Source organism: Schizosaccharomyces octosporus (assembly GCF_000150505.1).
Source record: "Schizosaccharomyces octosporus yFS286 unplaced genomic scaffold supercont6.1, whole genome shotgun sequence".
In the NCBI taxonomy this organism is placed as follows: domain Eukaryota; kingdom Fungi; phylum Ascomycota; class Schizosaccharomycetes; order Schizosaccharomycetales; family Schizosaccharomycetaceae; genus Schizosaccharomyces; species Schizosaccharomyces octosporus.
The window spans coordinates 4350176-4375112 of NW_013185619.1; the positions used below are offsets into that span (position 1 = coordinate 4350176).

The window sequence follows — 24937 nt, forward strand, 5'->3', positions numbered from 1 at the left end:
ATTTGGTTGAAATTGCTTTCACTTTACCAAAAGTGTCATTTCATATCGCTATACTCACCACATGAGCTTTCCACTCATAGGATACTCTTATGATCCACATGGACGTCGCTTCTTCTTACTCAAGACGAACAGGAATATCAAGTGTAATCTTTTTCATCTGGTTATTCAGTATATGTCATTTACACCGGTTTGTTTACCTTTTAGTGGAATGCATTGAACCACACTATCCCAATAGTTCCTGCTATACTGACTCTACTTTTGCCAAAGAAACGGTTGCTTGGAGTCTAGCAGTCCTTGTCTGAATTGGGTACGTTGGAAAAGAAAAAGGAAAGTGGATTTGGTTCCATTTCATTGATCCTCAGTTATGTCTGTTTATAAAGACGAAAGCGAGTTTGACGCCCCTTGGGAAAACATTTCATCGGCATGGTTGCGAAGATACCCAAAGTATGTGCATGACTATCACTCTTAAATATTTGCTGATATATATTAACGGCCTATTTAGTCCTTATAGCTCTCACGTTGTTTCTGCCGACGTTTTAGAGCGCTACATCGATGAAAAAGGCCGATTGCATACAGAACGACTTTTAGTCAAGCAAGGAAGAGTCCCTCGATGGGCTTCGGAACTCTTAAACGTGAGTAAATCTTATATTTTGGAAAGATCTATAATTGATGCAAACAAGCGTGAACTCTTAAGTGAAACCTTTAACATTGACCATCTCAAACTCCTTAAGGCTATGGAGTATAATAGATACCAACCTTCCCAAGAAGACAGCTCAAAAACTTCTATAACCACATTAGCCCAATTTGCTTCTCCTTTACGGCTGGGCTTGGGACGACGGGTGCAAAAGTATTGTCTAAAGCGTTTCCCGGAACAGCTCATCGGTTCCCGACGTGGTATATTGTACGTTTTACAAAAATATAAATCCTTTTCTTAAGGATTGTATAATATTTTCCTAATTCCTAATTTCAATTTTTTTTTTTGATACTCTTCTCTTTACCATACCCTTTTTTCTCCTTTTCTTTTTTTTTTTTTTTTTTTTTTTGTGTTTCCGCTGCTTATAACTTATCCTAATCCATCGAATACAAATTCCTTAATTTACGCATAGAATTGAGGCATTCAAAAAATCATATTCTAAATTCACGCTAGACTTTCTTTTTGTACCTATACATTTCACATTCAATTCAGTTGACTTAATAAAATTAATCTAATGAACAAATTACACAACACTCAGATTGGAATAGGCATCTGCCATACACCTTAAAAGAACGTCCATTCCTTGCCTTTGAGTAGCACTTATAGGTATCACGCGTATCGTTCGCCGTTTGTTAAATACCATTTCTTCTAGGCCTTGAAGTTGTTTCTGGGAAGAAAGATCAGCTTTATTTGCAATTACCACAGACAATCTCTTCAGAAGGTCAGGATTATATTCTTCAAGTTCTTTCCAGAGCTGCTGAAACGCTTCAGTACACGAAATTTTTGCCCTTGGAGATATATCTATCACCATACAAAGTAATTTAGCTCTTTCAACGTGACGCAAAAACTCAAAACCAAGTCCACGGCCTTCGCTAGCCCCTTCAATGAGTCCTGGAATATCTGCCAAACGAAAGCTCACAGGAATATGATTATCAGAGATCAAACGGACTGTTCCCAAATGCGGTTGCAATGTTGTGAATTCATAATCTCCAACGGTGGAACTTGCTCTTGTCAATGAATTTAGCAAAGTGCTTTTTCCTGCATTTGGAAGCCCTACCAATCCAATATCACACAAAGTTTTCAGCTCCAATTCAAAAACTTTCGACTGTCCCTTTAATCCTTTAGTAGCAAACTTGGGGGATCGATTTTTTTCGTTCAAAAAATGTACATTTCCAAAACCGCCAATGCCGCCTCGGCATAGAATTCTCGGCTTACCGCCATCATCCATCATACTATACACTATTGGATAGGGATCCATTGGAGGAGACTTACTATGAAGAAGCTCTTGTGCCTGTCTTTCGGCTTCTTCTTCAAAAGATGGACCTTCCAGGGCTACTTTAGGTAACCTTTCATTTCCCGGTCGTTGGACCCATTGAACTGGATAACTGGAACCCTGTTCTTCTTCTTCATTCAAATTTTTTATTTCCTTCACAATAGTTCCTGGCGGGACGTAAATAATTGAAGAGCTCCCTAAACTACCATGGCAATTTCCTCCTTTGCCATTCGTCCCAGAATCCGCCTTATAATGACTCAATAAATGCGATAAATTATTAAAAATTCCTGGTCTGGTAGCAATATATACCGATCCTCCGTCGCCTCCATTCCCTCCATCAGGTGGCCCATATGGTACAAACTTTTCTCGACCAAAAGAAGAGCATCCAGCACCACCGGTACCACCTTTCACCTTGATGATAACTTTGTCTTTGAATTTCTAATTTACAGTTAGTCATCTGGATTCATCTTTTCCTCTGTTTCACATTGGGACGGTCGTACCTGCTGTGTAGCAATTGCTCGAGTCCATGATTGCAGCCCGCCCAGATTTATGAGCTTTCGTTTTTGAATAAACATTAAATTTCCAAATATCATATTTATTAGGCCAAAAGTCTCAATAATTAGTATTCCAAAATCATTGTTCTTCACCTGGTTGTGACTAGAACAGTAAGAAACCAACTATAAACGGTGGGACACAATGGCAATGTTTGAAGCTTCTTAAAACCACTTCTGTTCAGATTTTGTAAATAAAAATTAAAAATGAATAGTCTACTAAGTTCTTATTACATGTATCTTTACCATTGGGGTCGCTCGTGTTGGAAACCTTACATGATTCTATGTATGACTAAAGGTGCTTCAATAAGCTTTCAATATTCGTATTTCTTATGAGATATAGATACAAAGGTACTATCAAGTTTTAAAACTCAAGTAATCCATCCCTTGGCTTAAAACAATTCATAACCGTAAGGAGGAACTCTCTTAACAGAATTGACCTTCGATACATCGAGCCAGAATGACCAGCCCAACTTCTGCACCAAGTCCTTCTCTTCGTCAAGAAGCTTGGAAACATCCAATTTGCCAGAGTTGCCGTTGTCGCTAATCTGTTTTCTTAATGCCTTCAACGCCAAACCATATTGAGACAAGCTCTTATAATAATCCTTCTTGATTACTGCAACACGAGAATCGGAATCTTCTAACCAATTCAATAGCAATTGATAAGAGTTGCAATAACCTGTAGCGTCTTTACTAGGTTGCTTGGCATAGGAAGAACATTTCACTTCAAGAGCCTTGATGAAAGCATCCTTTTGCAATGCGGTACTCTTTTCCAAAACAGTGTTCTTTGGGATAGTGTCATCAACCTTCTTTTGACTGCTGTAATAACGGGAAAGTGCCTCTTGGTCAACAAGGGATAAAATAGTCTCAGCCACTGATAAACGTTCATTGTCCTCTTTCGCAGCGTCTAGTCTTGCAAGCTGAACTTCTAAACTGTTCTTGAAAGTCGACTGGAGGTACTTCAAGTGCTTCTCTTTATCAGCACCCTCCAACTTGGATAGAAGCTCAACTTGTAACTCAACCAAATTAGGTGTTTCCTTTGCATCGGAAGACTTCCCATTAGGCTTTGCAGAAGGAATCAAGGTGATGGGGACGGTTGCTTTATCACAGTCATTAAATTTCAAGGTACCGTTCAGTACTGACTTGTCGTTTATTTCTGAAGGATATTCTTCTAATTCAGTTCCAACGACAAAGCTCTTTACGATATTGGCTTCAATGACTGCTCGATCAAAACTTTCCTTTTGGTTGTCACAAAAATCTATATGGTCAGAGTAAAGTGGAAGAGTGATAGACTTTTTCAACTTTTTAGTTAATTTTAAGGTCAAGTTTTTGAATCGTTCTAACTTGATTGGATCCACGCTCAATAACTGTATCTTATATTTGTATTCACCTTTTTCGAGAGAGTGCGATGATGAGTACATATCACCATAGTGAACCCTTTGCTTCTGAGAATCGAAAATCATGAAGAATATTCCATTGAAGCCATTGTCGTACATGTTGTGTGGAACAGAAAAGTCTGCTGTTAAGTCAAGTTTCTCGTCCACAGTCAAGGGATAGGTGTTAATCAATTCAAACAATTGTTGGTTATCCGGAAGTATATCTCGTTCACCAAGAGGTTGAATTACAGATTCACTTGGCTTGTAACATTCGGTATATTTGTCGAGGGAAATCTCAGGCTTAAACTTTCCACGGCGAATACTAACGCAATCAAGACGTTCAAGTCCTTTATCGCCATGAAGTGTCATTTCACTTCCGTTCAGAAGTTGAATACCATGGAAATTAATATCAATATCCAAAGTCATGGGTTCTAAAGAAGACCACCATTGTGCCATACAAAGTTCAAGGGTATAAGCATCGTGAAGAGGGATTAACTTAGTGGTTACTTCATTATCTGATACAGACATAATAAGCTCTGTGGATGCATCCTTGAGTTTTGTCTGGGGAAGAGTCTGATTGGTACTAATCCAAAGCATATTAGAGGACTCTAAAGGTGAAACGGCCTTAACTCGAATTTCAGCATAAGTAGCTCCCTTAGGGGGTACAAGGAAATTGCGACGAATCAATGTTGGCTCAAAAGATACATCACGCAGAGAAAAATTTGCATTTACAACAGTAGATGGTTTCATGACCGTTACAGGGATTTCAAATAAACAACGTCGAGAAGCTTTAGTGGCTTCGAAAGCTCTTACTTTGCCGAAATGGAATCCGGGTGCCAAAACGGTAGGGTCGACGCGTACAGAAATAGCTCTTCCTGTTCCAGCCATCATCACGTACTCTGGAGCTTGGATCCATGGTTGTGTTGTCGCAAGAGATAATTGTACTTCAAACTGAGACTTGGCCGTTTCTTCTCCTTCTTCAAACTTGGGTGCAACAGAAAATGTATGACGGGAAGGGTTAGCAAGATCAGCTACTTCACGAAGATAAATACCACGTTTGCTATTTCCAAGGTTTCCTTTGACTGTGAAACAGCGTGAGGAAGCAGCTTCAGCATCAGACTCGGTCAAGTAATTGTAGGCGGTATCGACTTGCAACATTCCGACTTCAAAATCATCTCGTACATCCTTTGATGTGTACATGACGGCTTTCTTAATACCAGAAGCAGTGTATGGGATATTTTGAGCCTTCAATGCTGACAAAATTAATGCAATACCACCACATGCTGAAGGGGAAGACATACTGGTTCCATTCATCAACTGGCTGTTTTGCAAGGAATAAGGAGGGACAGATGTAATGGCACCGCCAGGAGCATAGATAGACACGCCGGTATCACCGTCTAAAGTAGGACCACGGGAACACCAGGTATAAGGTGTATCACGCACGTTCGAGAGAAGACTGTATTGGGCTTGCATCATGCTTCCAGTGACATATGCACCTACCGAAATAACATCAGTTGTAGTTCCACCAGGAGCACCAACGGTGGTATAAGCAGGGCCGTTATTACCAGCTGAAGAGACAATAATGACATTTCGTTTTCCAGATAGCTCATCACGAAGAAGCTCAATCACTCTTCCTTTATCGCAAACAGCAGCATCTTCGCCAAAGCTAATGTTGATGATATCAACTTTGTTTTTTACAATTTCTGTGCATGCACGAGAAAAAGCATGGCTTGTTTCTAAAGAATCTAATCTTCCATCACCAATCATAAGTGAGACAAGTCGACATCCTGGTGCTGCACCATTCAAATCTGGTTTTTCTGGATGATGAGCACCGATAATACCACCTACATGAGTTCCATGAGTTCCACTAACAGCGACCAAGGAAGTAACATCACCATTGTTATAGACATGAACACCATAACTTAATAAATCTTTGGATCCAAAAGTGCTCCACTCCTGAGCAACCGAGAACGGACGAAGAGGTTTTTGCTCAATTAAATCACCGGACTGATTAGTGTCGACGACAACATTCCAGTGCTCACCATCATGAAACGTAACAATATCATAAAGAGGACCATTCTTTTCGAACTTTTCACCAAATTCCTTGAGGCATTCGATGCGAGCTTCTAGCTCTTTCAGTTCCAATAATTTGTCCTTGTCGGTAGGAGTGTCGGGATTTTTAGCTTTAAATTTTGCATATTCATCAGTGACGTCTTGTAAAAGCTTTCGATTGTTCTTGTTCATATCTTCTGTCTCCAATCCTTGAAGACGCTTTCGTAAATCAGTAGGGAAAAAGTCATAACCAAATTTGCATCCAACTCTCCATTTCTTGCTGGGGTTCTTCCATTCTTTTGAAAGTTTAAGCATTCTTCCAGAACGTCCTTGAACGCTTATATATTCATTAGATGTACCATTATCAAGGGATTCCACTTCAAGTGATGTATCAACATCTCCTGCTCCGGTGCAATCAACAATATTTTTGAACTTGGCTTCTCCAGTCGTTGTCACTGAAAGTCCAGGTGCTCCAGGATCCACACCTGTGTCTAAAATGCCTACAGTAACGCCTCGTCCATCATACTCTGGGTACTTCTTCAAGAACTCAAAAGCTTGAGTTTCATGCTTAGGTACGACACCGTCGAAGGGAAAATAATTACCAGAAAAATCTGAAGGAATCATGGATGTGTTGTATTGTCGAGAAAAATAAAAACTCCGCGGTTTGCAGGGTTGGAAGAATGATTTGGTAGAAGAAAAGATGGTATGAGGTGCATTTTTTATATGTAATCTTATCTCCCAAAAACTCCTTGAAGTGACAAAAGAAGGATTTGCAATTTTAGAAAATTGCATCTATATAAAATGCTTGCTCCGCGATTGATAATGTGTATCTTCACCTTCGACCGGTCGTAGTCGTTGGTAAGAACTCATATTCTGACTATAACTCGAAGTATAAGTAGTCGAAACTAAACACCTTTTTACGTTTAATCTTATTCCTATTTAATAATATGGTTTATAATGATCAGGACGTCTCACATTTGATGGCATGAAGGACGAACGCTATAATACAATATCTTGGTAATTGAGAATACTAGACAATAGAATACTTATTCTTGGTTTAATTAGTACATATTTATCTAAAAAAAAAAAAGAAAACAAAAAGAAAATGAAACAGAAACAGAAATAGAAGTCTAATTGCTTTTTCTTTCTTCTATAACTTAGTGTAGATCCACAGACCAATTCAAAGAAAAGCACAGGAGGGAGAAAAGCTACAATTCTTTGGATATAAATCAAGAGGTTGCGAACATGCAGTATTATGTGGGTCATAATAGTATCCTTGGACATTACCAGTCGTTCTTGATAAACAGCAAAAGTAGAAGCCCGAAATTTTGTGATTGGAGCCATCGACTTGACTTCCCAAATATAAAATATCTTTCCATCTCATAAAAATATACTTTTCACAAACTTTGGATAACTTCTTAACATCGGTAATGATATCAAAGAAAGTATCTGTGTCCATGCTTCGAAAGGGAGACAGTTTGCGCCAAAAACAGACATCCACCTCTAAGGGAGCACTCCATTTCTCTGTAGCAAAATTCTTACTTTCAGAGAAATCAAGAATTTCACCACTCCAAGCTGTAGAAATCGAAGAAGAACGACTATCCGCATTTTGCGGATAAGCATCTAATTGACCTTCAAGTTGCATCTTTTGGTAATCTACAAAATGTATAGATACATCAACAATCCAGCGATCCTTTGGATCAGTACTTGAAGGCAACCCGCTTATAGAGTGACACCCTTCCAATTGAGTGCCCTCGAAAACGGATCCACTGCGCAGCCACCAAGAAGGAGAAAGAAACCTGACGCGCCCCTTCGACTTTCTAGATTTACGCAAACGATGCAATCGTTTGTGCTTGGTAAATAGAGAGCTCAGAGAATTTTTTCTTGTGATATTAGGTCTGGAATTAGATCTGGAGGAATTCCCGCTTCCATTAAACTCGCGACCTGCCAAGCTGCTCAAATATGACAGCGCCGAATTATGTAACGAGTTACTAAAGTTTCCTATAGGATGATCTTGAAAAGTTGTTTCGGTTGACGAAGAACTGCCATCACTACTCAGGGAATTATATTCGGAACGATGGCTATCCGTATACTGATGCTGATTATTTACGAGAGGAAAAGAGCGATGAGGGGAAATAGGGCGTGAGTCAGTTTCATGTGAAAAGATGGACTGTGACAATTCATTATCCGCAGATGGCTGAGACGGAGTCGGTGAAAATGAGAAGGGTGGTCTTAAAGCAACAGGTTCGGCTCTTTGATCTCTAGGAGATATAGAGGATAAACCTAAACTGGCATCCCGATGATCGTTAGCTTGCAAATATCGATTCAATCGTAAGACACGATCAACGAGTCTTTCCGTATGTGAAGAAAAAAGGGCAGGTAAAGGGAATGCTTCATCGAAATTCATTTCAGTAAGCATTTCAATCCAATCCGGAATACTCCTCCTCGAAATTCGCGTTGCATTGCTTCGAGAAAGACCTACAGACCTTCGAGATTGTCTATTATTTGAATGAGGGAACGACGAATAACCGGATGAAACTCTGCCAGGTCGTGGCAAAGACTGTGAATTCAATGCGCTGTTTGAAGATGGTCTAGTATTTGACATTGATGCTGGTGGTATGTTATTATTAGAATTTCGTCGATTCCGTTGATTTAAGGAAGGATATGCTCGATGTAAAGATTGAGAATTATACCAGTCGGGATTGGAATCATAGAAACCCGGCCCATGGGTAAAGGAGGCCACATTTTCAGTAAAATTAGTTAGAGGACGCGGCATGAAGACAAACGAATGCAATAGGGATTTGTCGTGGTAGCAGCCACTGCAAATTAAACAAATTGAGGTATTAACTTAATAAATAGCAAGCAATTTCGACGAATTGTGCTTGATAGTAAAAATTGCAATTAAAAAAAAATAAAATAAAACTAATATACAAATAAAGTGAAACGAATACCAATTGATCCTAAACAAGCGCGAAAAAAAAGTAACCAACGTTGTCAATGATTTTTAAAATTGTAACAATAAAAAAAATAATGTTTTGTTTATAACAATTCGAATTATTTACTACTGATGACCTGCAAATTCCTGCCTTAGTGATTGTACTTCGCGGACGACAAAGGCAAACACAAGAAGATAACTTTTTTACAATGTCGAAAGCCTGTAAATAATTAACCGCTCTTCTTATAGTCAATAGAAGTCAATACAAAATTGAAAACGAAAGCCTATAAAAGCCGAAGGCAAATTTTTCAATAATGGTGATAGAAGTCTACTCCCTGACCATTTGAATGTTTAATTTTTATTCTTTTTTTTTCAGAAAAAAAGAAATTTTTTTTTAAACCCTTTTAGTCACAAATTGACTGGGAATTGTAAAACAAAAATAACGGTCCAAATTGGTTTAGGTAGAGTCGGGTTGTACGCAATTCTAAAATTTCTAAATCGGGCAACTATTTAAAACTAGGGATTCACAAACGCAGAAGTGAAATTGGAAGCATAATAGAAAGACGGCATGAATTCTAGTACATCTGTCTGTATTGACAGTTTAAAAACTTGTTGGAACCAACATCAAAATGTTATAGAAATATATTTTATATAGTTCTTAGCCTTAATTAATGTACACAAAAATTATTATCATAATTATGAACAGCAACCATTACAGTTAACGTCTCACTGAAAAAGCAAGCCCCATTTGCTTTTCTCTAGTTTGGAACTTGATAAAGAATCACAAGATTCCAAAGATTTTTCAAGAAGTCTTCCATAGAAGAAGCACCTTCTACTTCCAAAATTGTTCCAGTAAAATATGGCGACATAACGTAGGAACACATTAACTCTAAAGTCCCCCATTTAAACTTTTTGCATTCACGCTTTTCATAACTTTGCAAATGAAAGTCTCGCTGCATTTCTCCCTGAGAGGATGAAAAGAGAAATTGCTTAGGACATTTATGGAATTGTTTCGAACCTAGGTATGGAAAACATCGGGTAGCATAATCGTTAAACGAGTCTTCCCAAGGTATTATTTGACGACTACAGGAACTCATTAATAGGTCAACAAAGTGCGTCGGCAAAAGAATCTGACTTTTCCTATCGCTTCCCATAATCAAATGTTTTTCCTGTCTCTCCAAACCATTATCTTTGTCGGGAGACGAGAACACCATTTCCAAATAATGGGGATTATTTGAGTGCTTTGATTCAGTAGTTGGAGTAAAGACCAACTTTTTTATGTAAGAAGTTTCATATTGAAGCAAATCTTCTTTAGATAATGTTTGGAAAAGTGTCGACAAGAGGTTAGGAATTCCGGGAATAAATATGTTATGCGCACTTCCATCAGTACCATTTGTAACGCTTACCGACTGCAATTCGTTTTCTTTTGAAGAAAAGTGTTTGCTATGGAATAAAGAGTGGCCAAAAGTTGCTTTCAAGGAATGAACAATAGGCATACTACTCGTATTTGAAAAAAAATTTTCTTGCACTTCCTTTTCTATCAAAAAATCACCTTCATGCTCTTTTATAAAAGAGCTGATTGGTACGTATTCGTTATCTTTTTGAGCAACCAGAGGAGTAATCAGGGTATCATCAAAAGACATACATGCAGATTTAGATGTCAACGTTGGAAGACGAGTAGAAAAGTTTTCAAGAGAATCGCTTCTTTGAATGCTTGTATTCCAAGAATATCCAATATCTTTCATCCACCTCTTCCAAACATTATTATTTTTTGTAAACCACGGCATAGAAAAAGAATTGTTCCTAAGACTAACCGTACTATTCATCTTGTTCGTCGGAACAACAGAATAAAATCTATTTCCACAAAAATATCCGTTCACCAATGCATACAACATCCTCTCGACATCTTCAAAAGTTCGTCCATCTTCAAGAATGCAGCTGATCTTTAATTCGGTTTTGCTCCGAGGCTCAAGAAAGGCGTTGATTTTTTGGCAAAATTCCTTTCGGTTTTCTTTTACCAACGAGACTAAATATTCCGGAAACTGGAAAGAAGCCACTTGTATTTGGTTCAGGCGTTTAAAAACATTATCCTTCATATGTTCCGCGGCTTTCTTTTTTCCTTGTATGCGAATACGATAATCTGAAACGTTAAAGAAAACGTGACAATCATGTACTTTTGATAAACTTTTGACATCAGCTGCTTTATCCAGTAGTAAGAAAAACATGCCGACTGGACTGACCCGCAGATCCAATTCTTGTACCAAATCATCCGCAATTGAAGTTTTAACTTCCAGTTTCCAATGATCCTGTAGAAAATATTTGATTAATGAGGATTTATTTCGTTTCCCCACACCGTTAAGCGTTATGGATTCGAAGAGTTTTCTCAGCTGTTGTAACCGGAATGATTTATCTATAGCTTTTTCAAGCTGGGTTAACCTAGCTAAAGATATTTCTTTTTCTTTTGGTTTTAACGACTCTAGCGCTCGGCGTAGTTCAGTTACGGACTCCTCGCTTCCCGGTTCTCTAAGAAGTTCTGATGCCATCGATTCAACGAAATTATGAGTTACTGAAGGAACATCTCGACGTTTTTTGGAAGAAACCCTTTCTCTCTTGGGTTCTAAAATGATAAAATGGTTGTTCTCTTTGCTCTCATATGATACTGAACCTCTATGAAAACTCCTACTAAAAACAAACCCTTGAGGCTTGGAACCTCTTAAAAGTTTTGTAAAGTAGGAATATTTTTTAATATTCTTAATTTTGAGGGCATTTTTTAACATTTCCTATGAAAAATGCATTAATTATCCTGCAAACGTTTAGTAGGTTATTTCTACGATTGGTGTCGAGCACTAAGGAATGGTAAAGGCTTTTTGCGTATGCTTGCCAGAAAGCAAAGAAAAACAAAATCTCTACAGCATGTAATAGAATATGATTTACTTAATTTTTAGTTTTTGAATACAGGAGAGTTTTCATTTTTTTTCTTTAACAAGATAGTATCTGAGTCATAGTTTATAATTACATTTACAAGCCAGCAGAAAAAGTAGCATTTAATTTAATTAAAATATAGAAATATAGATAGAATCATGATGGAATATTAGGAAATCGTAACATTAAATCATTAAACCGGATATCCTGTGATATAGATGTTATTGCTCAGATTCACCATAGCGCTTAAAGAATTTACTCATTGAGGTCCCTAATGCTCTATCAATATGCCCACATGCAAGGATATCACAAAAAAGATCATAAAATTCCTTCCGCCCTCGTGTAAACTGAGCGTCTTCTAAGGAAATTATATACTCGACTAGGCCAGTGATGACGGGCTGGAATGCAGCAACTCCCTTCACAGGATTATCAAATATAACTCTTTGAAATCCACGTATAATTAACTTTGAAGCATCTGAAATCTTCTGTTGGAAGGCATTACTAAACTTTTCAAAGTCAGGTTCATTGTCGCTGAATCTCTTCAAGGAAGAAATACACTGGAAGCTAATATATAAAAATAGTTTTGCGCAAGAAGCTTCTTGACTTAAGAGATTCGGCATATGGTCGACGATTCCGGATGACAGAATCTTTGCGCGAATTTCAATATCCGAATTGAATGATTCTGCAAAGTTCCATGACTCACCTAGCAAATCCAAAAGTACCAAGACTTTGTCTTTCGGTATGTCTGAGAGAATGCCATCAAAATGAGCAAGCTCCCACAAACAGTTGATCATTAGCAATTGTAGGGTGCACTTAACCACGATGTTCTTTAGCTGCTGCTTTTTAGATTTCCCTTGCTTGTTCAAGTTGTTAAGTTCACCAGAAAATGTTGAATTAGCTTCAGATTCTTCATCAGTGGATTCAGTACCTGTTTGAGGATACAAGGAATGATCTTGAAGTTCGACAGGTAGTGTACGCTTCAATAAATCACTGATGCAGTGCACTACTTCATCCCAATCTGAATTATTAAATTGCTTTCGGTTTTTCTGAATCAATTGTAAGCAACAACTTATCCCGACCTTGGAGAGCATGTTATTTTCTTGGCATATGCATTTTTGAAGTAAAGAAAGGACGTTAGGCAACTGACTTCGAAGCTTTTCCATGTGTTTTGTGAAAAATTCAATAAAAGATCGCAAAGCTTCTACCATGGTTGTAAGAATCCATACGTCTGTTTCCTCGGTATTTTTTGCCATATATAGCCTTTGAAAATTTGAGATAGAAACAATTGAAAATATGGATAAAATAATATCCAAGGATAACTTATTTAAAAAGTCGACGTCAAAATCAGCAACATGTCGATCCAAACAGTTGAATAAAAGCTTGACGGCCCTCGAGCGTACCTCTAAATCAGGAGCTTCCTTTATTACATCTCTAAATGCAACTAGCAAAGGGAACCAATAGAGCTTTTCAGATTTCGGAGAGTACACGGGAACATTTTCGTTTTCGCAATTCTCTATAATAATTCCTTCCAAATTTTTCAGCATATCGAGGCTGACCAAACAGAACTTCTGATTACCACCCAACAACGAAAATTTGGAAAGACACGCAACCATCTCTGAGTAAGCACCTTGTGAAAATATACATTTTGAATGGTCATTAAAAATAGAAGAGACAATAGATAGTGCATAGTGTAAAACAGCTCCATTATGGATTTTACTTGCAGATGCTAATATCTGAAAAATAGGGCCCCAACCAGATTTTATGTTTTGATAACGAGCTTTTACCATCTGATCGACGCACCGTAAAACAAGATCGTTGATTTTCAAATCTTGACAATTATCCATTGCGTGCTTGAATGGCTGCAAAAAATCCTTTTGAAACTTAAAATGTGAAAGTTCTTCGATTTCCAAAAATTGCATGGAAAATTGACGAAGAGAATCCAAAGCAAAGGATGCGATTATTGAATTCTCGTGAGAGCTTACTTGAGTAAAGTAATTTCCCAGTAGCGACCAAATGCTAGACCATTCCATACGAATACGGCCCATGTTGTAATATGATATTTCCACAAGTTTTTGTAAACTAAATAGTCTTGGGGTAGCTAACTCTAGCGAGCATTCTATTTCTTCCCATGAGACACCAATAAGGGCCTTTACGAAATCATAAATACCTTCACTTCCCAGAGCACGAGTATTCGAAAATACCATATCGACGGCCATTACCACCTCACGGGAACTATACTCTTTGGCAACATCCAGAGAAGTTGGTTTTATAGAAGCGCTTGAATTTGATCTGTGAGAAACACTAGCACTTCGCGAAGAACGATGTCCTTTATCAACGGGACGTGGCATTAACTTCGTTAAATTAATGTCGGGAATCGAATTCTTATCCACCCCAGCTGTTATCAGTTGGACCCGTTCAAGTTGACTTATACAGAGCAAAATGTCTTTCCAGGAATCCTTAAGTTGATTTCCATGGGTTAAAGAGATGTCAAGCAACGTCCTCAGTGCATCCATGTTCGTTCGCTGGAGCTCCAACATATTGTTGAGATGGGTAAATTTAGTGAGAGTTTGTATATAAGCATTTCTGGGTAAATCCATCGAAAAGATGCAAATAATATCTACAGCACGCCTGAAACCCTCGAGAGATAACTGAATTAATGCAGAATCAGAAGATAATTGTACGGATTCAGATAATGCTGCTAGAATAGGCATCCAGACAGCTTCAAACATAGGACCGACATGTTCAAAATGCCTTGCGGTATAGTAAATATCATTGGCCGTAAGTTTTCCTTTCTGTCTTTGTTCCTTTATTAAATCCTTGAATAGAGCTTCAGTTTTATTAGCCATCTCATTTGAGGCCATATAGTAAGCCTCTCTCTGTAAATCTCGACCTACGGTAGCCAGAGCATTACTGATGTTTGCGGCAAATCCAACACTAGCATGAGTAGGGAGGTAATTGTCAATAGAAGCTCCCTGTTCGTCCTTCATAACAATTTCATTTTTTTGAATATCATTGTATACATCGACCAAAAACTCGTCACTTAAGTTTGCACCATCATCAACACCTCTATTATTCCGAATGAAATCCTGACATGTCATGCGTTGTTTAACTTGTGGGGAATGTTGGTCGGTATTGAGCATGATAATCGAGTAAGCCAGCACATAGGCAGTATCAGCATTTCTAAATGCACCCAAGTTATCATCAACGTATTTTTCAGCAAACTTTAACATAAAGCGATCAATTTTTTGAGCCTCTCCAGGAAGGCGGAATTTCTGAAGAAATGAGCGAAGAGCATTTACAAAGCCTACATCTTTGAAGCTCATTTTATCAACAAATGCGTGCATAACAGCAATATTTTCCTCATTCCCTTCTCCTAAGTATTCACCAACGGCAGCTTTGTTCAAGCCTTCAGTGTCTAGTAGAAAACTAGCGATATTTCTCGGAGTGTCGGATTCAATCAACTGCCTTGAAATCAGAAACCTCATACCTTGCTTGGGTTTGTAGTTAAATTTCTGAATCCCTTCTTGTAATAACTTCTTATGATGCTTTAAGCTTTCAAATTGAGAAGGATCATCGATCGCTAAAGTTGTAGCAGAGGTATCAAAGTTATCGGTTGATGTATCGTTGTTACGGACAGAAGAGACATCAGAAGTACTTCTTTGATTCTCCTCTATTCTATTAGGTATCAAATTATCTACATTATAATGACTTGAAGAATCACTTGAATCGAAATTTTGATTACACCAGCTGTATAGTGAAGAAAGTGCGGAATTGAGGCACTTGTATGATTTTAATTTGATCTGATAATCAAAGAAAGGAGGATCATGGAGATGGGAATAATATCCTATAAAAGAAATGCTTAGCTGCGGAAGATCCTTCAAGTCATTATACACGAACCCCACCCTGTCGATAACAGCATGTTCCGGTTTAAAGGAAAATCCAGAAGGAGGTTCCATTGTTTTCTGGCTCGCAATTCTCGCTAGCGTGACGATAATACGTTCATATACATTTTCAGAATTTCCACTTATACAATCGTAATTTAAGTACAACTCAATGAGAGTTTGCGGCTCTTTGCAAATCCGATGAAAAATATTTAAAAGGACAATTTTCTGCTGATTACTAGAAGACCTCATCTCAAGAATGGGAAAAAATATTTCTGTGAAGAAAACTTCCAATTCAGCTTTCATTATGTTCTTTAGGCCGGATAATACAAGCCAAAAGATCTCGCATGAAATTTCAAAAACTGGGAGAACATGACTGACAACGTTCTTTGCTAAAGACAGACAGATGTATTGTTTCACAGCCTGTACCAAGGGCGTAGAAGGAGACGAAGGAGATTTTATCATAATGCCCGGATTTGAGAAGACCTCCATGTAATTATGGAGGATGCGATATATTAAGTGAAGACTCATCAATTTGGAACGCATCGAGTGTGACTTTAAATCACTTTCATTTTCATAAGGAACGGGTTTAATCGAAAGTTTACAAAGAGCACGAATAATCAGAAAGGCATCTCTTAAAAGCTGTTGCTCCAAGGATTCTTCCTCTAAGGGAGCTTCTTCTCTTACTTGATCAAAGCTTTTACGCTGTTCGAAGGACTCCAGCGTAAGCTTGCTTTCAGGAGGATCAGCTGGTAAAACCTCATTCGGTTCTGGAACCGCTAATTGCTCAACTGAACTTTTAAACGGAGTGACCGCATTGACTTCTATTTGTTGACGAAGCACACCGGACAATCGATTAAAAACGGAATCCACCATTTGCATTATAGCAACCTGAGCTGTGGCTTGAATGGTAGGGTTTTTACATAAAAGAAATATATTATATGTCTGTCTCACCGCCAAAAGTAAAGATGAATGACGAATTAGAGTACGTTGAGAAGTTACGGCTGCAAGTAAAGCCTTAATAATTTGTAATTGAACTTTTTCGGGAGTAGAGTCACCAAAAAAGCATGAAGCAATGGTGTTCACAACTCGTTCCATTAAAGACATCTCAGGAGAATTAATAGCAGGGGTATCAAAATAATTGTAATCAATCAATTTCGCAAAACAATCTAAAGTTATTGTGAGTAGCGTTGTGCTATTTGTTTCGCACGCCATTACAAGCGGGTCAAGAATAGTTTCCGGAAGTAAGAATGGTTGTTTTTGCAGCTCAGTTTGTACATTATCAATGGATTCTCGTAGCTTTTTGTGTTTTTTCAAGGATTTAGCTTTGGACATTTGCTTGAATGCGTCTATAATAAAAAGATGTGGATTGAGTTTACCTGAATTTTGGAAAGTTGGTCGACTTACTGCTTCAGGACGTTCCTGTTGTTGTTCACTGTACGTAGTCGATCTCCTGGCTAAATGGCTAGCCACATCACTTTGTGATTCTGTTTCTTCTTCGTCAATCCTTGGATCCGGTGTTTTGATAGGATGGTCTGCTTTCGGTTGGCTATCTTCATTTGAGCTATTTATGGGAATATCTTCATTAGCCTCAGCATCATCTGCCTCGAATTGGGATCGTTCTTCGGTTTCGCTTGGAACAGAAGGTTTTGGGCTGAGACCCTCAGAAGCAACATTTGTATCGTTCATGCTTATCTCCCTTTTTGAATCGGTATTATAGTTTGTTTCCTTTGCTTCATTAGGTGTTTCATTGAGCTCTGCCTCTGGCTGATCCTTCTCATTCCCTGTTTTGTAATCATTATCGACTTCATGGGTATTCATAATATTATTTTGATTTGAATTATCTCCTAGTGTTTGCTCATTAGAAGCAGTTTCGTTTCTATGTTCGTTTTCTGACGGATCTGAGGATCTTTCATTTTCTATCTCATCTGGCAAAGTACCATTTTGTTCATTTTCTTGTATATGAACTTGTATTTCATTTCCTAAATTATGAGAAGCTATTTCGGCAGCTTCTTGACCAGATTCTACCATTTTTTATCATTCGAACGTCTCGCTGGTAGAATACAGAGGCACCCCACTACAGCAGAAACGCTATGTTTAGTGTAAGGTACTTTTCACTATTGACTTTATTTAGATGAAAATGTTTTTTCTTTTATATAAAAATATAATTCTTAGGAATGCGGGAATTCAGAAAGTAAGACTAATATATTAATTTAGCTTTCTGGCACTTCAGTAGTCAAACTTGAGACAGTCTACTTGTTTGATATGATATCTGCATACACTTTGAGAAGACTATTTTTGATTTCACATAGAAAATAGTAAAATAAACATAGAAACAAAAAACTGCAAATGCACGTCCAGAGTCCACAGGGTACTCGATAAACACAACTTCATTTGATTCACAAGACACAATTAAGAATAAAAAGAACAGATCATAACAAGACAGAAGGCACAAGTTTGGACAATAGATTACCAAGTTCAGCTCAGCTAGATAGAACAAGGAACTGGCAATTCCTATAGAAGTTTTAAATCATGACGGAAGAGCGAACGTTAGCATAAGATAAGGCGAAGGAAAAATTATAAAAATAGGTTTCTAATAATGTAATAAATGATATTTACGCGAATAAATCCAAAAACGAGTAGGACCCATTCTTTGTAGTCAAACCAATACCAGTTTCTTGTAAGAATGGGGCCATTACAAAGTGCCTTTCCTACAACGGGATCATCAGTAATAACACCATCACAATCTCTCTTTAATGAAAGATAAAAGGCAGCGGTGGTATTCACGGACCAGGCAAATACTTTCTTGTTCAAAGCGTGTACCATATCAATAAAATCCTGTGAAGAAGGATGCAAAAGCGAAGCAACGGCAATACTTACTCCAATGACACGAGGATGCATCACGAAATATTGTTGAGCATAAGAAAAGTTGAATCCAAGATGGCAGATTTTGATTCTAGGAGCATATTTGTCACAAGCCGGAAGAAAACGACGAGACCAAATGCAAAAAATTACTTTATCTTCCCAAAACTTTAAATCGAGGTTGATGTCTAACATAGTATCAACCATTCTTTGGATAATGAATATATCAAGGTCGGGCTTTACGTCAATATATAGTTGGACACCGGGATACTTTAATAACTCTTTTAGGAAAGTTTGAAGGGTTGGTAAAGGTTCGTAGGGTTCTCGAAGGGTTCGAAAATGGCCATTTTCGCGTTCATAATCCACGTCAAATGTGTATGTATCTACTCCATACATGCGTTTCAAACTTCGGTCATGAGAGATACAAACTACCTCATCTTTAGTAAGACGAACATCGGTTTCTATATGCTTTACTCCAGCGTTCGCTGCTTCTCGAAAGGCAGCAAGTGTATTTTCTGGCTGCTTGGCACTATATCTGTTCCTTAGTTAGCTCACATTTATGGAAAAAGTATGCAAGAATTAAGAGATTTCGACTACGGAAATCTACCATATTATTTTTCAAGCAACTTTAAGCCAGCCAGACTTCTGAGTTATGATGAACCAATGTTATTCACAATCAGAAGCGCAAAGCATATATTAAATCTTTAAAAGACATAGTTGGAATTGCAAGAAAGTGAAAGTAAATAAAAGGAATAACTTACCCTCTGTGAGCAATAACTATTTTAGACTGGTCCTGAGTATCGTTTTGGACCATCGAATTTTCTGATGATGCATCAGAAAGTACCTGGTACTTCCCATGATCATTTAAATCCAGATTGCTCATAGTATTAAATCAATTCCAGATGAAGAAATTTGATATAGGTAAATGGCAGAGGATAACGTTGAGAAGGAAGTATTTTGGCAATCGTGAAGATGATATCACCTAAAAGTACCTAAGGCAGGTAGTAATCGGTATGCAACATAATTGTAAATGAAGAAATGCCGATTCTCTCAATTTTCTTAAATTTTAATTAAAATATTAAACACATTAAAATACCAAGATCGTTTTCTCTTTTATGGACCTCAAAGAGAAGATAGAAATTCCAAGTTCATCAAGCAAATGTTTTAACCTTTAGGTTAATAGTTGATCCCATTCAAGTAAGTCCTGAGATGGTAGAGGTTGTACAGAATCATCTTTGTCAAAGCTGCGGACAGCATCCGACATAATACTATATACACGATGTTCAGCTTCTTCTGAATGTGACGAGATCGTCGAAGAAGCATCTTTCAAAAGAAATAGAGTTCCAGAAACTGGATCTATGTTCCAAAGGAAGCCTTCCACAGGAATTTGGTCATTGCGAAAGAGGACCCGGAAAAAACTGCCACGATTCTCCTCAATGAGCTTTGGTTCCATTTTATACAACTCCATGATAATCTAGAAGGTAGATTCGGGTGAATTTAGGTGTATTTTATAAGTATAAAGACTAAAGAATCCAGAGGAAGTGTCGTGCTAAGGAAAGGATTCTGTAAACAACGCGTATATCAATAAAAGCAGGAAAGAAAAGACGCGTTTTCATATTTTTTCTCGTTTTTTCCTTTGAATTATTAACTCTGATTTAGAAAAGCTTTTTAAAATCTACTAGATATGAAGCAACGCGTCTTTGTGTCTATGTAAGTGGACTAATGAATATATTCAAGCATGCAATGCATCTCTCTTTCCTTAATTTTTGTTTCTACCATTCAAGATCTCCTTTAAGAGGAGACGCTCCAAACCGTGCTACAGGTATTGAATGACCTTTTCAATATCACTAGATTTACGATAGTGGAGAGAAGGTGGAAGATTTCTTCTTTTGAAGGAATAATATTGAGTTTCTTTTTTTTATACAGTCAAAGAAAGAACTTCCCTTGTCAAGCAAGACGGACTTGACTGGACTGCAAAGGTCATTCAGGTGAATTGAACAGTTGAAACTATCCTTTCATACTAATTTTTAACTGTTTGTTATCAAATTTTATTTTATTATTTTCTTACTGGTATCTCCTGTTATGTGAATTTCTAATAAAGCCTTCAGTAGGTCTTATTCAAGGGACAACTCATTCCAACAAAGTATCGCGATGTCAGCTCTATAAACGTACTATTCAGACAATTTATCCTCCGTTAAAATGGGAATTCTTATTAATATGTCTGTTGGTGTTAGTACCATTCAACAACTGTTCATATGAAAAAAGTACCGTCCTTATATCGTAAACGTGTTCACCTCTAGAAGTCACTTGACAAGACAAATTCTTTAGTTCTTGTATTAACAAAGATTCATAAAAGCCTCCTTTCATGTGGAATGGAATTGAGTATCAAACCACTCTCTTGATCGGCTATAGTGTTATAGTAACTTAAAGTTTCTACTTCTTATAAACTAAATTAAAGCATATTGAATTTATATTCCTTCGTTATTACTTTGAAACATTGCTCTGATTAGTCTACCTTTTCATATTCCTACTGGCACACTACGTTGCTCCATTCATACTGGGCAATTTGACAATGCACTTTTTGACGTGGAATTAGGATTACCAAGGTTTATTTTGTTAAAAAAAGATATCAGAAATTCATTTTCTTCTTTATATGGTCCTTGGTTTCTTTTCGACTGTTGCTTTTAAATCATTCATTTTTCATAAATTCCTTTACCTGTAAACAGAACGCTTTTGGGTCCACTTCATACCTTGAAAATTCGTGTTCTATTTATATATCACCTCTTTATTTATAACTTATTCTCTACGAAAGTGTATATGAATCCTTAAGATTGTGCTCGTCTTTCATTTCAGTTTGACTTCAGTTTTTATATTTGCTGCCTTTCTCATGTCTTCTAATTATTTTTCAGAAAATTCCGCTTCTAATATTAATGAGTCTTTGATGAACAGCAATCCAGCAACTCCTCCAGAGCCCTCCGATACAACAGCTCTACCAGAAAGGCTTCAGGATTCTTTTATCGCATCATCCCAAAGGAAAAATCAAAGTCGTTATGAAAGTTATCCGTTGAGGAAGTCGGCTGTCCCGGAATCCTTAAAACAGTTTAACGTCAATTCTGGAGATGTGTCTTATCGTTTCTATGATATGGCTTCTTCAGAAGATGTTAGGGAATTTGATGTTTCTCTAATTCCTCAAAAAAACCATCTTCTCTCTCAGCCTTCTTCCCTACCTGGAAGGATAAATCTTCGTCATCGTAAACGGATTTGCAGGAGAAACGATGTTTCCTCAACATCAAACTCATATGCCATCCCTCCTTCTCCAAAAGTGGAAGCGCCCTTAACTCCCATAAGCCAGAGAGGATCTCCATTCCATTCCTCTTCGCAGTCTGAACCATTGAGTTTAACATCAATTGCCGAAAAATATCAATCGTTACCTGAAAACGTTCAAGCATATACTTTCTTTCAATTGCTACGTTCTTGTGATCGGAGGAGTATGCGGCCGCTCATGAACAGATGCGACCTTCTGTTAAAAAAGGATTTACTGGCATATTTACCTAACTTCATAGTTCGCGAAATACTAGGATATTTGGATATCCAGTCCTTTTTGACGGCAGCACTCGTCCATAAAAAATGGAGGGATATAATTTCGTCGTTTACTTGGTATTGGAGACTACAATTTGAAAATTCGGGATTTTCTGTCGACATGGAAGATTGGAATTATGCTTATCCCGTCAAATCTCCACCACCCTTTCTACATAATAATCATATCGCTGATGAGTATTATTACCATATATTCAAAAGACATTACCTAAAAAAACAACGCTGGATCTCTCCATCTATACCGCCTTCTCATCTGTCTTTTCCTGTACACGATTCGGACAGGATGATTACTTTCTTAAGGATTCATAAAAACAAAATAGTAATTAGTTCAGAGTCTGGAAGTATTCAGATTCATAACGCCATAACAGGAGCTTTAGAAGCCCGCTTGGAGGGTCATAAAGATGGAGTATGGGCCGTCAAGATACATGGTAATACTCTTGTGTCTGGATCCCTGGATAAAACGATCCGTGTATGGAATATAAAAACTGGAAAATGTACACATATTTTCCGAGGCCATACCTCCACGATCCGCTGTCTTGAAATTTTGAGTCCGAAAAGAGTCCTTCGCGATGGAAGAATTGTTACGGAGCCTTCACGACCTTACATAGTTAGTGGCTCTCGGGATCACACACTACGAGTTTGGAAATTTCCTGAAGAACAGGACCCCCATTATTTGCCGAGCGAGTCTACATCTATTGAACAATGGGAAAAAAACCCATACTATGTTCATACGCTCATGGGACATACTGAATCAGTTCGATGTATTTCAGGATACGGAGATATACTGGTTAGCGGAAGTTACGATTATTCTATAAGAGTCTGGCGTATTTCTACCGGTGAATGCCTATGCCATCTACGTGGACACAGCCTTAGGGTATACAGCGTTCTCTACGAACCAGAGAAAAATATTTGTATCAGTAGCAGCATGGACAAAACAGTCAAAGTATGGGATTTACGAACACGAGCTTGCTTATACACCTTGGAAGGACATTCACTTCCTGTTACGTTACTAAATGTTGTGCAGGATAGACTTATTTCTGGCTCTGCTGATTCAACCATACGAGTATGGGATCTCAACAGTGGTACTCAGCAAATGGTAATGCACGCGAACGGTGGATATATTCGAACTTTGCAAGGTGACGAACATAAAATCATTAGTAGTAATGACGGATCTTTAAAGTTATGGGATATACGAACGGGAAAGTTACTGAAGTATTTATTGACCGATGTTTCAGGTATATGGCAGGTTCATTATGACGACAATCGTTGTGTTGCAGCTGTTCAAAGAGGCAATCAGGCGTACTTGGAGGTTTTTAATTTTTTTGGTCGTGATTCAAAATGTGAAGTTTAGATGAGTAGCACTTGTCAACTATCAGTCAGATGGTAAAATTTGGAAAAACTATTATTAGTATATTATTAATTATTAATTTATGATTTAAAGAAAGAAAGAAAATAAAGTGATGAATAGAAAACACAGAGGTATGCTCATAATTTATTATGCATCCTGTTGACTCTGGAGTTGATAACGGATGAGCATAGGAAAGAAACGCCAAACAGAAAAGTCAGGCCAGTAATTGTCTATAAAGCTGATTTCAGAATCCTCATGAACCTAATACTGGTTAGTAAGGTAATATAAAAAAAGGCTTGACTCAAATTCGTACCTGCCACATTAAAAAGTCTGATAGACGTTCAACACCACTGGTGCGGATTAACCAGTCAAGAGGAAGACTGTCGTTTAGAAGAAGATTCTTTTCAAACAACCCTTCATCGATGTCTTCTGGAACTATTTTTTCATCTTCGGCCAAGCGAACAATATTCTGTACGGAGTGCGATATTTCATGACGCGACGTATATGGAAAGCAAACATTTAAAGTAGCTCTATGCTCTAGTCAGCAAAAGGAAAATTAGATGGAAACACTTACCTGGTATTGTTCTTTGTTGATTCAACGACTTTGACAACAGCTTCGTAAACGTCTGGCTTCAAACGGTTTAGATCGCCAACAATACGAATCCGAATGCCGTATTGGTCCACCATATCTCTAAATGGAATCCGTTAATACCTATAGGAACTGACTGGTAATAAAACCTACCCATGAGCGGTAATTTGAGTAAGACTATTTTTTACAATATCCATGAGTGCGTCAACTTCGTATTTTGAGCGCTTAAAGTTCTCTATTGAGAATGCAAATGCCGAAACTTCCTTCACGCCCATCTTTAGGCAGACCCGAAGAAGCTAAAGAGTTTTATTAGTAAAATAAGCGACATAAATACAACAAAGACATACATTTTTCAGAGCCTCAAAACCTAGACTATGACCTTCAATTGTCTCTACACGGTGCTTGCGAGCCCACCGGCGATTTCCATCCATGACAAATGCGACGTGTTGAGGAACTTTACCATGCTTAAGAGCTTTAATCACAATATCCTCCGTCTGTTCCAAACCCCATAGTAAAGGAGGAAAATGAAACAACCAATCCAACAAGCTACCCATAGTAAACAGACTTATGAACAAAGCAACAATCGAATGTATGCAGGCTATAAGAAAACAATATATATCAGCGACAGCTGATCCAATTTAGTAAATTTTTACCAAACAATCTATCAAATCCTAAGCTCTTGCTTTGCGACAACTTCAAACAAGCAACTAAGCAACTCGTACCAACCTCAACAAATACAATAATAAATCTTTATACTAAATAAAAATAAAACAAACTAGAGGAGATAATCAAATTTATCCAATTTGGAGGTAGATATAGGAAACAAAAGAGGTGGTTGTTCTTGTTTACTTTTCTAT

At 37.7% G+C, this 24937-nt stretch overlaps 10 protein-coding genes across 10 annotated transcripts; 2 read left to right on the forward strand and 8 right to left on the reverse strand.

The window, feature by feature from the left end:
* The first annotated feature begins 255 nt into the window (after positions 1–255).
* Positions 256–1243, forward strand: SOCG_04539 (intermembrane space protein sorting protein). The gene is made up of 2 exons (XM_013162285.1): positions 256–444; positions 503–1243. Exons 1-2 carry the CDS (start codon positions 365–367, stop codon positions 933–935), a joined length of 513 nt encoding a protein of 170 aa, XP_013017739.1. The 5' UTR covers positions 256–364; the 3' UTR covers positions 936–1243.
* On the reverse strand, positions 1109–2693 carry SOCG_04540 (GTPase Mtg2). The gene is made up of 2 exons (XM_013162286.1): positions 2468–2693; positions 1109–2405 (listed from the first exon to the last, which is right to left on the reverse strand). Exons 1-2 carry the CDS (start codon positions 2558–2560, stop codon positions 1218–1220), a joined length of 1281 nt encoding a protein of 426 aa, XP_013017740.1. The 5' UTR covers positions 2561–2693; the 3' UTR covers positions 1109–1217.
* Positions 2694–2806: 113 nt separating this feature from the next.
* On the reverse strand, positions 2807–6970 carry SOCG_04541 (tripeptidyl-peptidase II Tpp2). Its single transcript, XM_013162287.1, has one exon. It carries the CDS (start codon positions 6736–6738, stop codon positions 2911–2913), a length of 3828 nt encoding a protein of 1275 aa, XP_013017741.1. The 5' UTR covers positions 6739–6970; the 3' UTR covers positions 2807–2910.
* Positions 6968–9439, reverse strand: SOCG_04542 (Vid24 family protein). Its single transcript, XM_013162288.1, has one exon. The coding sequence runs from the start codon at positions 8720–8722 to the stop codon at positions 7127–7129; it is 1596 nt and encodes a 531-aa protein (XP_013017742.1). The 5' UTR covers positions 8723–9439; the 3' UTR covers positions 6968–7126.
* Positions 9440–9538: 99 nt separating this feature from the next.
* On the reverse strand, positions 9539–11752 carry SOCG_04543 (inner membrane protein). Its single transcript, XM_013162289.1, has one exon. The coding sequence runs from the start codon at positions 11656–11658 to the stop codon at positions 9640–9642; it is 2019 nt and encodes a 672-aa protein (XP_013017743.1). The 5' UTR covers positions 11659–11752; the 3' UTR covers positions 9539–9639.
* A 147-nt stretch (positions 11753–11899) lies between these two features.
* On the reverse strand, positions 11900–17876 carry SOCG_04544 (SNARE sec71). The gene has a single exon (XM_013162290.1). The coding sequence runs from the start codon at positions 17713–17715 to the stop codon at positions 12025–12027; it is 5691 nt and encodes a 1896-aa protein (XP_013017744.1). The 5' UTR covers positions 17716–17876; the 3' UTR covers positions 11900–12024.
* On the reverse strand, positions 17813–19559 carry SOCG_04545 (glycerophosphoryl diester phosphodiesterase). Its single transcript, XM_013162291.1, has 2 exons — positions 19308–19559; positions 17813–19081 (listed from the first exon to the last, which is right to left on the reverse strand). The coding sequence occupies exons 1-2, from the start codon at positions 19427–19429 to the stop codon at positions 18262–18264; spliced, it is 942 nt and encodes a 313-aa protein (XP_013017745.1). The 5' UTR covers positions 19430–19559; the 3' UTR covers positions 17813–18261.
* On the forward strand, positions 19496–23616 carry SOCG_04547 (F-box/WD repeat protein Pop2). Its single transcript, XM_013162293.1, has one exon. The coding sequence runs from the start codon at positions 21434–21436 to the stop codon at positions 23492–23494; it is 2061 nt and encodes a 686-aa protein (XP_013017747.1). The 5' UTR covers positions 19496–21433; the 3' UTR covers positions 23495–23616.
* Positions 19718–20014, reverse strand: SOCG_04546 (uncharacterized protein; the record flags this gene model as incomplete). The annotated part of the gene is made up of 1 exon (XM_013162292.1): positions 19718–20014. One exon carries the CDS (start codon positions 20012–20014, stop codon positions 19718–19720), a length of 297 nt encoding a protein of 98 aa, XP_013017746.1.
* SOCG_04548 (cis-prenyltransferase) lies at positions 23533–24922 on the reverse strand. The gene is made up of 5 exons (XM_013162294.1): positions 24428–24922; positions 24234–24376; positions 24066–24182; positions 23805–24021; positions 23533–23752 (listed from the first exon to the last, which is right to left on the reverse strand). Exons 1-5 carry the CDS (start codon positions 24632–24634, stop codon positions 23639–23641), a joined length of 798 nt encoding a protein of 265 aa, XP_013017748.1. The 5' UTR covers positions 24635–24922; the 3' UTR covers positions 23533–23638.
* Positions 24923–24937: the final 15 nt, after the last annotated feature.